This window comes from Osmerus mordax, chromosome 6, assembly GCF_038355195.1.
Source record: "Osmerus mordax isolate fOsmMor3 chromosome 6, fOsmMor3.pri, whole genome shotgun sequence".
NCBI lineage: Eukaryota > Metazoa > Chordata > Actinopteri > Osmeriformes > Osmeridae > Osmerus > Osmerus mordax.
Window position 1 is genome coordinate 6,197,622 of NC_090055.1, and position 13,106 is coordinate 6,210,727.

Here is a 13,106-nt window from a genome sequence, read left to right on the forward strand (position 1 = left end):
GTGTGAATTTATGAATGGCTCGGTCTTGGGGCGCAGGCTCTGAACAATGCTGTTACACTAAAGGACAGATTTCCATATGTGGGGGGTGGAAGGGTGGGGGGGTGGTCCACTGTTGGGGCTTGGTACAGAGAGTGGCGAGAGGTCTTCATGGTAGCTCAGTGGCGTGACGCTCAGTGTGTTGTGCATGTGTATTTGTCTGGTGACTGCTGACTGATAAAGTGGGAACTCTTGCATAGGAGAAGAAGTTTGGCAACACTCACGTACACAGGTGAGTAGCATCTATTGTTTGCGTGTGTTTGGATTATGGCATATCTTTGTGCAAGCGTTCAAATGTCTTTAGGTGAGCGTATGTGGGTTCAGCAAGTGATTTTATGTGTTTTTGTGTGATGATTCCCATATTTGGTTATACCTTTACAGATTTTTAAGTGAAGGATGTGTTTGGATTTAACTTTTTTTAAAGTGGTCTATATTTAAAATATTGTATAACTACTGGTAGTATAGAGTCCCTCTATGGTCATCTTTCCATTTGTATCAAATGGCGAGAGACTCTGATTTTCGTAAAAATCACTCTCCAATAGACAGTATTTCAACCCGAAGTAATAAACGAGACTAGAATAGGCATCTGGAAATCCTTTGTAAAGGATAGGAATAGAACTTTGCATGTTTTGATTGGGTAAAACTGTTGGTCTCCTCTCTGTGGGGTTGAGCAGGTGACTGCTCTGTTTGTCGCCCCCTGCTAAGCTAAACGGAAGAGAAAGTACTCAAATGAGAAAGGGCCCTGTGGTGCGCCATCTGCCTACTGTGCTTGGGACCACTAAACTGGTCCAAGAACACAGGACTGCCAGGTAGCAGCTACACACGGGTGTGAAAACCCTCCCAGAAATACATCCACACACCAATACAAACACGCAAGGCTTGTAGGCAAACATGCACACATTAACAATCACCCATTGTCTTACAAGACGCGTAAGAACAGTCAACATGATATGTTTTTTCACTGTAAATATAACTAGGGGCCATAAGACAAACGATCGGTATTTCCCTCCAATTTTTGTGAGACTGTCCAACGGAATCAAGTGGAGACGTTGTGACATTATTTTGTTACCGAAAGTGATGGACTGAAACGCTGCCTCAGCAGAACCTTAGATTGTGGCTTGTTTGTGCATGTGTTGTGTATGTAGTTGTAGGGGGTGTTTAGCATGTGCAGTGTAGGAGGGGAAGCGGGTGTGTCTGAAGCCATCTGCTCATAGGATTTTAGTGGGGACCAAGCTTATACACCAGCACACGTCAGAAGCAAACAGCAAGCGTTTGCTGTGAGCTGGCCTATCTGGAGAATTTCTCCAGTTTATCCAGCACACAATGGGCAGTGTTTTATGGACAAAGTATCCTTTATTGCTCAGACTGCCCAGCACTCAGACACACACATACAGAATATGATATTAACAATACAAGTGATCTTGGCCCTGTCCACTCAGCACAGTTGGTGGGTGGTATGGTAACTTGTTATCATATTTTGACTTGATGGGTAATGGAAAATGTGTCACATTGTATGACACTTCTGCTCCATTGATAGGAATAATTGTGGTGGGTCACAAAAGTCTTTATTTTCAATGTCTGTTGTGTTAGCACATGAGCATTGTTTGTGTTCCTGAAATGCATGACTAATTTTACAAAGGTGAACAATATCACTTGATAACCTATTGTGTTGTAACCAGGGTCGTTTGAAGTCAGTTAACTCTTATCCCTACAGCATGTGTGTTTGCACGCTCACACACAAAACAAACAAGGACCATACAGCACAAGGAAACTCTGCTTTGTCCCCATGGAATGAAGTGGAGGGGGCGTAGAGGAAGGTCACATAACTAACGTACTGCTTTTAAGGAACAGTGTGGAGTGTGTTCATTGATTAGCCATGTGTTCCGTGCGTGTAAGTGTGTGTGGGAGGTTGTGGCATGCTGAGTATTCATTTATACTCTGCTTCAGAATGTGAATACTGTATTCAGTCTGTCTTCTTCCATCCTACCTCCTATGCCCACCCTCAAAAGTTAGCTACACATGCTTGTGCAGGGATTCCCTATGAGAAATCTATTACTTGGTGAATGCCATTACTGCCATTACTAAAGGGTTTTGCAGATGAGTGGCTGTAATAGTTTAGGTTTTTACCTTTAACTGCCTAACACAATAACACAATTCATCTACAAGCCACCTTTATTGGGAAAATATCTTATTTGTGTTGGTGTGTACTTGTGTTGACATAATGGTCCAATAGAAAGACCAAAACAGTGAATGATTACTGTATCATCAATTACAAACACATGAAAGTTATATGTAGTCAATAATAAATCATTTTGAGGATGATAGTTTCTTTGCCCTAGGAGAGATTTCAGAAACAATAAGCACATAGTATGCTTCTCTTAGAACCATTATGGATGCACAGTTTACAGTAATGTACTTCAGCAGTTCTCTTGGCCTAAGAACATGGCTTTAAGTTGGAAAGTTAACAAGTGTTAGGCTGGCCTGCTTTGCTAAGAGCAGGGTTTCAGGGTGAATCCTGGGGTCTGATAGAAACACAAGGAGCGAGCAAGGGAGGACAGACTAAAGGAATGCATGGAGTGGGTCTAGCAGCATGAAGAGAATGCATATTAAAAACTACCCACTGCACACATTCAACACAGACCAGGGCGCACGCAATCTGGCCTTCCTCCTATGCCTTTGCACAGAACCAACCATCAAGATCTCTGATCCTCAGCCGAAAGAGAATTAGCTACAGGAAGAAGAAGAGTAGAATCATCCAACAGAGAGGACAGCTGAGAGGGAGCCTGGTGTTGGAGCTGGTATGAGGCAAGTGGCCTGTGGCACTTGCTCGCTCTGCCTGCCATTTGTATAACAATCAATGGGGCTCTTGTTGTCCTTATTGTTAGTGGTGATGGTGTCAGTGCCTCTGTTGCCCTGCTTGTTCTTCTCTGTTCCCTCAGCCATTGCTGATGCATGGCCTCTCAACTTGAACATTGCCCCTCTCTATGCTTTTGTGTTGTGCAGATGGAGGAGCTTGACGCAATGTTTTAGAAAACGTATATATTGTTCTGGCAAGGGTTAATGATGGTTCGGTGTCGAAGTGCAGAATTAAAGAGCTAGATAATGTCACAGAGCTACATAGAGCTACATAACGCCTTTTGTGTGGAAGTGTGCAAATCAAGCAGGATTGTTTGGGATGGGAATTTGATTTGCAGTTGCCAAGAGAAACACTACTGTCTACTCTGTCAAAATGAACGACTCTTGATGACAATTTGTCGTTGTATTGTCCATATCAATTTAGTTTCTCAGAACCTTTTGTCTGGGGACATGAGGTGTAAACTAATAAGCTCTCACCATCCATTCTTTGCTGCACCAGCAACTGACTGCTCATATATGGCCATACTTGCATGATGTAGAAAAGGGAGACACAGACTAGTTGATACCATCCAACAGTTTGTTGACTAAACCAGTGGGGTGACGCAACTATGTGGAGGAGAGGGATCTGAGCCAGTCTGTCATGGTGTTGGACAGGGCCAACAGTCACTCTCTGTCATTTCTAGGCACTCCGTATGACTCATGAAAAGTGATACTCACACTGTGAGCCCTGTAAGGAGACGTGAGAAGGTGCTGTCTGAGTTTGTACGTCTGTGTGTCTGTGTGTGTGGGTGTGTGTCACCTTTGTGTCAGTTAGGAGCTTGTGTGTCACTCTAAGGGGTGATGTCATCGCCAGATGCTGACGTCTCTTGTTTTGTTTTTTTCACAGAAGTTGAGAGAAAAGGTTGTTAATCTGCTAGAGTCTGAGTGGTCACCCTCTGGTGGGTTTACTCTTTTCTGCTGCTAAGCTGTGGAGTCTTACAGAGGAAACTTCTTCCTGCTAACAGTGCTTCAAGGTAATCCTTAACCAAGTCCCCAACCCTTTTCCACACAAACATTTGTATCTTTGTCTGTTTTCTTGGTATGATAAAGAACCCCTCAAAGGTCTATGAAAACAATTATTGTGAAATCATACAAAACAAGGTCTTGCCAAAGAATACGAAACATTTTCAAAAAAAATGCATACAAATATGCAGATTTGTTTCTCTTTCATCTGCCCTTTAGGGCTTCGGAGTTTTATGTAGAAATGTAGAAACTATATTTAATTTGTGAAGTTTGAAAATGTAACTGCTAGTCCATTTTGTTATACAGAGGTCTGTAGTCCAAGATTAAGCAGATACCATGTGGTGTTTGGAGCTGCTGTTGCCACTGTTGCTAATCATCAAAGGTAACATGATCACAATCTTATTCTCCTTTTATTCACATTTATTACACTGACTCATCACAGTGAATCATTACCTTCTTTACTTTTGGTAAAATGTCTTAAATAAGTATATTGAGTGGAGAGAATATAACTAACTATCTCAATAAAAATACAGCATGAGAAAAATATTTGTGACATACATCTTTGTTTGGGGACACAATTTACAATTTTATACGTTTAGTTTTTTTTTGCTCCCAAACATGGCAAACAAATATGTTTGTAAGCTTCATTATGGTGTGATTCACAAGATAGTAAAGGGCACTCACTAAATGCCCAGCATCTGAACTGTTGTGCCAGGGCCAATCATGTGGTTCTCATTCAGACAGAAGTGCCCCTGCTGCAGTGGGGAACATGTGCTTCCACCCACTATCTTCCTCTTTAGTACTCACTCTAGGATGGCCTCTACTGTTCCCTCTATTCTTTTAGTGCATGCTCATTACATATCATTTTTCCAGCAAATTACAGGTTCACTTTAATAATGAACCTGAGAATATAGTTTTTATTTTACGAGTGATATCATTGACACAAGAAAGCTACTTGCTTTACATTATTTCAATGCTTCGACGGCATGCATCTAACTAACTTCCGTCCTTCTCTCTCTCCATGTTAGACGCCAGTGCCCAGTGGAATGTATGGGTACCTCGAGACATTTCGGCCATGACCAACTCTTGTGTGGTCATCCCGTGCACGTTCATGTACCCCCCAGGAATCAGGCTGTACCGTGGTATCCACGGTATCTGGTACTTTGGCCAGCCCTACCCACAGCTCTTCCCTCCTGTGGTGTTTAAATCACGCACAGATGTGGTGCACGAGAGCTATAAGGGACGGACCAAGCTTCTGGGTGACCTCACCCACAGGAACTGCACTCTGCTCATCAGCAATATTGGCACAGAGCATTCTGGGAGGTACTACTTTCGTGCTGACCTAGGGGGCGCCAACATGTACACCTACCCAGACTTCTCTGAGCTCAAGGTGCTGGGTAAGACGACTGATAACTTCATCACAAGTTCAGGATTCTTACATTACAAAGCACAGTGTTTAGATGCCCATGCTGTGTCAAAAAGACATTTATCTACTTATGGGAGATAGACCGATACTTTCTTTCCATCCCCATCGACATACATACACCTTTAATAGAAATTAAAATCAAAGAGTAAATTGCTTAATATCAGAAGTCATTCTTCTCAACAATGTTTTTAATCCACATCACCTCCATCTACCCCTTCAGAACACCCCACCATTGATGTCCCTGAGGAGATTGTCAGTGATGAGAGCCTGGGGCTCACCTGCTATGCTCCAGATAACTGTCCAGAAATGACCCCAGAGATCCAGTGGATGTACACCGACTATCTGCCTGACCCAGAGTTTACATCGGACTACCTGGAGGAGAGCAACACTGCCGTGATGTCCAACACCCTCACATTCACCCCCGGGCCCATGCACAATGGACAGTTGCTGGGCTGTAGAGTCTACTACCCTAACACCACGCTGTCCTATGAGAAGCTCATTTCTCTCGACGTCAAGTGTAAGTCACTTAAAGCACTTCATGAATATACTGTATGTACACAGACATACAGTACCAGTCAAAAGTTTGGACACATTTTCCCTTGAAGATGTGTCCAAATTTTGACTTGCACCAAAAGTTTAGACACATTTTCTCACTCAATTGAATGGGAAAATGTGTCCAAACTTTTGACAGGTACTGTAACTGACTGACAGATGTGGATTTCTTATTTTCACAAATGGAAATCCCCCCTCCGCTCATTCTGTCCTCGTCCCCAGACCCTCCTCGGTCGGTGTGGGTGAATGTTTCCACGGAGGTTATGGAGGGAAGTTCTGTGACGCTGCACTGCGAGGTGGACAGCAACCCTCCTCCCAGGATCTCTTGGCTGTTTGGGGATGAGGAAGTGCTTTGGGACACAGCCTCCAATGTCTCTCTGTCCCTCGACGACCTGACCCCTGCTCAGGAGGGCATTTACACCTGTGTGGGCAACAATGGCTACGGGGCCATGAACACCTCAATGTACCTGACCATTAAGTGTGAGAGGGCCGTGCTTCGATTTTTCATTCGATTTCTAAATGCTGTCAAAGTAAGGACTTCGAGTCCCTTACATTTACATTTACATTTAGTCATTTAGCAGACGCTCTTATCCAGAGCGACTTACAGTAAATACAGGGACATTCCCCCGAGGCAAGTAGGGTGAAGTGCCTTGCCCAAGGACACAACGTCAGTTGGCTTGACCGGGAATCGAACTGGCAACCTTCGGATTACTAGCCCGATTCCCTAACCGCTCAGCCACCTGACTCCCTTGTCCTTTTCATTCCGCTCAACGGTATCGTTCTCCTCCATATTGCTCCATGATTCAGTTCTTTAGTCTCTAACTCTCTCTTTTCCCCCTCTGTTTTTTTCCAATATATCATGTTCTCCTTCCCTTTTGAAGACCCCCCTCGGGAGCCCTTGGTGAACAGTTCCCTGACGGTGCAGGAGGGCTCCTCGGTGTTCCTCCACTGCAGCACGCAGGGAAGCCCGGCCCCGACGCTCACATGGCTGAAGGATGGGGGGCTGATAGGAACCATCACAGCTGAGGAGCTGTCGGTCCTGGAGCTGCTGGAGATCACCCCCCAGGGAGACGGACTGTATCGCTGCCTGGCTGAAAACGAGCACGGCAGGGCCAGCAGCTCCCTCAACATCACTGTCGAGTGTGAGTGCAAACACTAACTGTTTCATTCCACATTATAATATGTCACTGTGAATGATATCCTATACCATGATATGTCATAAATGTATCACCTCGAACAGACCAGTAGACACCATTCATCACCATGCCACATACCTTTATGTGATAAGACATGTCAGTCTCACCCTCTGGTTCTAGACGCCCCTGTGCTCCTGGAGGAGTCCAAGTGCACTGTGGTGAGAGAGGGTGTTCAGTGTGTTTGCATGGCAACCGGCAACCCTGAACCGACTATTGAGTTCTACCTGCCCGACGTCAACATCACCATCAATGAGACAGATAAACGCTATAACTACTACATGCACACGGATGGACACACGTCCACGGGCATGATCAAGTTACGGGAGAAGGGAGAGCGGGCTGGCAACGGGGGTCCCAATGTGCATTGTAGCATCACCAACATATACGGGACAGAGAGTGTTCATCTAGAGCTGCAGCAAGAGAGTAAGTCATCACACCGGTTTGGATGTATTGCTGGGCCAAACTGAAAGACCCAAATAAAAGTGTATGAATACAGGATTTAGCTAATCCAACATTAATAAGAGACTATTACCAGCCTGAATATAAATGGTGAACTACCAAAACAATAAATACAATTTACAATGTGGCAGAACTAGAATATGTGTTCATTTGCAGCCACTGTAACAGTAACTATTAGTAACAATAGTTATTTTTAATGTCTTATCCAGAGAAGTACATGATGGCTGTGATAGTAGGCACTATCGGGGGAGTGGCAGTCATAGCCTTCATCATTGCAGCAGTAAGATACGTGGGCCACAACAACAAGAAGTGAGTATCCCAGGGAGAAGGCAACCACATCAGTCAAAAGTAGTCATTTTCCTCTTGACATGGAAATTCTAAAGCCTTGCCATCCATTCCAAAAACCTGTCATGATTACTTAATGAATTTTGGCTAAAAAATTAATTACAAAAATGTCAATACTCCTGAGAGTGGCATTGGCTGTCTTGGAGAGTTGGTTTGCAAGCCAGACTAACTATTGCTGTGGTTAACAGGCACAGTACCCTGCTTTGGCACTGCTTTGGCACTTTTATCCTTGACCTGCTATGCTAAACCCAGGAAGCCAACAGGGACTTCAGATTCTGGATCAAAACAACAAACAACTTGTCCACAGCAAGTCATGTTGATGATGGGTGTCAGCGCAGCAACTAAACCCATTCCACAATCATCCGTCGACCACAACCACAGCTGGCCTGGAAATTTATCAATTTGATCCACTGCTCTTGTTTCAAAATGGATGCCCAGGCTTGGAGTGTAGCCTAGCGTTAGATGTAGTGAGGTCGAGTTTGATTATGTGACTCCGTCCCCCAGAGAGAATGGCAACCCTGGGCAGAACCTGGTCTCTAATCTGGAGAACCCAGCATTGTTCTACAGCGCAGTCAAGAAGGACAAACACAGTCTGAGGAAGAAAGTGGTGAGACATGTTGATGATGATGATGATGATGGTTATGATGATGACTGTGAGAAGAATCGGTAGGATGATCCTTTTCAGACCGCTGCTGATAGCATGGCCTGCCACATTTTCCCTATTGTGCCTTTTTGCTGTACAATCCTTGTACAGCAAAAAGTGCTCATAAATTGATACATGACCTCTGGAATTGTACACCCTCAGTAATCCTACAGCCTTTCTCTCCTACTACCAATCAAATGGCCGCAACAAATGCCTATACAAAACACTGTTTTCTCCTGCTTTCATTGCTTCTCTGCATTTTTCTGTCTGTTTTTCTTCCCTAACTCTTGCACAGCTTAAGACTGAGCTGCTGGGCTCAAAGTTTAACTCCATTCTAGAGGAGAGCACGGTAAGGTCCCTAAACCCCCCTTTTTTTTAAATACACAAAATGTAAGCAAAAGATTTGCATATTCCGTGCAACAGCCTCTTTGTTCTGTATGACCCCATCATTTCCAAAATTGCTGATGCATGGCTGCATCTTTGCTAACCTGAAATATTAAAATGCCTCATTGTCCTTGTCAGTGCCTGTGCTGACCAAAAAAGACTAACACTCTCCTCTAAACAGTGGATCATGTCGTCCTCCGTGTGTGTGAGGTGGGTTTGGTGACACCAAAGTGGTGATCTTGTTTCTCTCTATCTGTCCACAGGGAGAAGAGGGGGATTATCAACATGTGGGCTCTCTTGCAGACCTGGAGAGGACAGAACTGAACTACGCTGCCCTGGAGTTCATTGGGGGGCGATCTAGGGAAGTGGCGTCAGGGAGGGATGATGATGGCAGCGACTATACTGAGATTAAGGCCAAATGAACCGCGATCCTTCCCTGATACCTCGGCTTGATGGGACACAGTGGCAGTCATGTGCCCCTTTCTTCTCCCGCCCTCCTTAACTGTGTCTTCCTCCACTCTGGATAACATTTTCATTCAAAGATTGTTAATATCTTACTGTACCCCCCCCCCCCCCCTCCTCCAAAATTCAGCTCCACCCAGTTCTGCAAGGGCCACCCCAGTCATACCTCTCTATCTGGATCTGCTGGTACTTGCTGGACCAGAGCACAGCCCAGTGGACAATGTAAAAAGCTCTTTGATATCACAGTACCTGTCTCCCAGCTGTTACACCACATGGCCTCACAAGTCCCTACCAGTTGCAGGTTTCTCTCTCCATGTTCACATTATTGCACATTTCACATTAAACACAATGATGTGGCCATTTAGTGTAAACATTCTCCCCTCTGTATCTCCCTCAGTCCGAGTTGCACCTTAACTAAAACTCCTTGTAGTACAATAACACCTTTCCAGGTGTCAGTTATACTCTTCTGTGTCCACTGCCAGTCGAAGTGTCAGGGAATGGGATTTGGTCTTTTCTTATTTTTATTTTGAAAATCTTGTTCCGTTGGAGGAAGACCCTTCTCTCCTCCTGACCAAGATTCTGTCACATTCATATTTGAAGACATGTTAAAATAAGTATATATTAAGGTTGGTTTGAGAATGACATTATCCACTTGAAGCATTCATCTCTGTGGTGTGTTTTCAATTATATAATGTGCTGGGAATCAGCTCTTTATTGTTGAAATTCAAGGGAATTTGTCATGTAATATATGTCTGGTACTGTTTAGAGGATGGTGGAAGCACAAGCATTACTTAGCAACTGTCAAGTGGTGGTCTGTGTTATACTTGTGCACAATATGAATATTCCTGCTAATCTCTCCATCATTTACATTAAGACACTGACTGCATTGTTTTACTCTGGGGAAAATAGCCATTAGCAGTTGTGATTTAATGTTGACCTTTGCCCATATTTCGTTTTTTATTCTCTTGCAATAAACTTCTCCAGTGTTCAACCGGCCAAAGCGCATCTCTTTGAGACAATGTTTGTATGTATTTAAACAGTGCTGATAGATCATAAGAAACTGATCATTGGGAGTATCACTTTTAGCTGAGTGTTCTAAGAGGGTTGTGAGTTGTGAAGTTCATGTTTTTTCTTTTTCTTTTTGGGTGCCATCGTAGGTTTTGAAAAACACAAAGTAACATTTGGTTGTGCTATTCAAAGACATTTGATTTTACTTATCTGATGTGAAACTAATGGCCTAACTCGATAATGGTTGTCTAATGTTAATATTTATAAGCTACAAATCAATGGGTAAAGGGACCCCATATGAATACTGTATGTAAATACCCTGCATGTAATTATTATGCTGTCAGCCATTTGTACAACACTACAGTAAACAGTAAAGTAATACGGCAGTGGTGCAGACATATTGTCAAATAAATCAAATAGGCCATTTTTTGGTGACATGGGCATTCTGATGATCTCAACACTGCCAGGATAAGATGAAGTTTATTGAAATGTTACATGTCAGAGATCATGACTGTTAATGACATCTTGCATAGACATACTGTCAATAACCCAGTTCACTCTCTTCAGTGGCTCATGTTTTTTTCGGTTTTAATAAACTTGTTATGAAAATTGAGAGGAATATTTATGATGCATCTAATCTTTTGTCACAACGTGTTGTAAAGAAAATGTGGACACTCTTTCCTTTTAAGTGATCTTAATCATTATTGTGATGATTTTCTATTTCATTGATGCAATAATTAAGATTGAGAATTCTGCAATATATCTACAAGTAAGGAAAGTTAATAAGGACAATTGCTATTTAATTACAATAAGATCTCTGATGTTGTTTGTTTGCTTTTTTTATTTGAAACAACTCTAAACCGCCAGTCATTTTTATTCAATTCCATGCGAAGATAAATAAAGTATAAATCATAAAGGAGACATGCTTGGATTAAAATATGTACAAATATAGCACATCAAAAAGATGAGATGGTGAAACCTCTTCCTTATATCTTCCATTCCTTATCTTCATTATTTTGGTAGCAACACTTTTGTAGCACTTGTGGTGGCTGTACCTGTGTTTGTGGACGTTGTGCCATACGCAGAGTTGCCCTGTTGCTCTGATCAACTGCAGGCCTACTGCTTTACAAGGACATAATGGAGCAATCCTATTAATGTCCTCTACTCTCAAGCACTGGGTTTATCAAGTGTTACAGCACTGATTTAACACAATCAAATAATCCACCCAACCTTTACATGTAACATACTGTACATAATGCAACAATGTACAGCTGAATCAAAAAGAGAGATGACAGTATTTCAGTTAATTCGTTGAAAGTTATTTGAGCTGGCATACACAAAGCAATGACATTTTTATTGCAAGTATACAACAATAATTCTTGTATTTAATCATACCACACATTCCAATATAGAAACATCTCTGGAATATGAAATCCCTGTTCATTGGCCTCAATGGGTTACGTTTGCACATGCAATAAGCTTGAATACAAATGAGGTGGTCTTTCAACTCTCTCATTTTCCCTCGCTAATGGCAGCAGCTACTATCTTCTCAGCGTCGGCCCCCATCTCCTCAATAGCCCCATTAAGAGCCTGCAGCATGGTAGTGAAGGAGCGGCTGGCAGAGCGGGCATGTCTGGGCATTGCCATCTCTACGAGCAGAGAGCCACCCAATGTCAATTCCTTCTCTGCCGCTGCCAGGCGCTTCTTCACATCACCTTTGATGACCTCAACTGACAGGTTACAAGTCCGCAAGGCCTTGAGTTTGGCAGGTTCCATACTTCTTTGCTGGGCCAACCGCTCAATGGATTCATCATCAAGACAGAGTGAGGCCCGGGCCTTAGTCAGAATCCTCACGGCCATGCTGGCGTCCAACATGGATGCCACCAGGGGCACGGGAATGGCAGACACACCACCTGAGAGAGAGGCAGCTGCCCACACCAGGGCCTTGAAAGCATCCCTCTTTTGGGAAACCAGGGTGAGGGTGAGGGTTGGCAGGGCAAGGAGGAGGGCCTGGGCCCTGATCTCGGGCAGGTCTCCCCCCATGTCCTCCAGTAAGCCAGGAAAATCTAGCTTATCTAGGGTCCAGGGTCTAACCAGGTACACCTTGGGCAAGGCCACCCCCTCTGCTTTTAACACCTCTAGACTGGTCTTCCTCCTTTCCTCTAGACACTTCTCTGTATCCCCCTCTGAGGCTAGCAAGGTGAAATACACTGTCTCCCTCTGCAGTGAGCGAGCATTGTTGAACACCGCCACACTGTTGGGCTGTAGCCTCTGAGTGAATGCCATGATCACCGCATTGTAGCGCAGGAACTTGAACTGGTCCATGTAAACATCGGGGTCAAAGGGTGCAGCGGAGGGGACAGGCGGCAGATCCCACAAGCGGAAGTCCGGGTGTTTCGGGTTGGGGTAGACAGCTAGCTCTTCTGGGGGGGTGGGGGATGAAGACAGAGCAGCTCCCTCATCTTGGGAGCCCAGACCGCGGAGGGCATTAAGGAAGGCTGCCTTCTCAACTCCCCGGTCACCAACAACGGCTAGGTTGACCCTGCTGATCAGGAGGTCCTCCACCGCATCTTTCACATCTGACAGCTTGTTGTTTTCCATGGTCTCTTTGAAGGTTTCAAGGAGATTCAAGCCTTTCAGAACGTCTGCCATGACTATTAGAAAGTGGATAATAGATGTGAACATAACGTACAAAGTAACGTCTCAGTGTGCTTATTTTTTTTCAATTCTATGCAAA

General features: G+C 43.9%; 2 protein-coding genes across 5 annotated transcripts; one reads left to right on the plus strand and one right to left on the minus strand.

Moving 5' to 3' along the window:
* The first annotated feature begins 193 nt into the window (after window positions 1–193).
* Window positions 194–11,277, plus strand: mag (myelin associated glycoprotein). 4 transcript variants are annotated; one of them, XM_067238757.1, is made up of 12 exons: window positions 194–268; window positions 3,779–3,905; window positions 4,201–4,276; window positions 4,923–5,291; window positions 5,541–5,837; window positions 6,095–6,352; window positions 6,754–7,014; window positions 7,189–7,491; window positions 7,737–7,836; window positions 8,377–8,479; window positions 8,811–8,864; window positions 9,163–11,277. In XM_067238757.1, the coding sequence occupies exons 3-12, from the start codon at window positions 4,231–4,233 to the stop codon at window positions 9,319–9,321; spliced, it is 1,950 nt and encodes a 649-aa protein (XP_067094858.1). In that variant the 5' UTR covers window positions 194–268; window positions 3,779–3,905; window positions 4,201–4,230; the 3' UTR covers window positions 9,322–11,277. The 4 variants fall into 4 exon arrangements, with proteins under 4 accessions (XP_067094858.1, XP_067094859.1, XP_067094861.1 ...); XM_067238758.1 differs by lacking the exon at window positions 8,811–8,864; XM_067238760.1 differs by lacking the exon at window positions 8,377–8,479 and having other exon boundaries at window positions 9,163–9,228.
* Window positions 11,278–11,881: 604 nt separating this feature from the next.
* irgq2 (immunity-related GTPase family, q2) lies at window positions 11,882–13,021 on the minus strand. The gene has a single exon (XM_067238763.1). It carries the CDS (start codon window positions 13,019–13,021, stop codon window positions 11,882–11,884), a length of 1,140 nt encoding a protein of 379 aa, XP_067094864.1.
* Window positions 13,022–13,106: the final 85 nt, after the last annotated feature.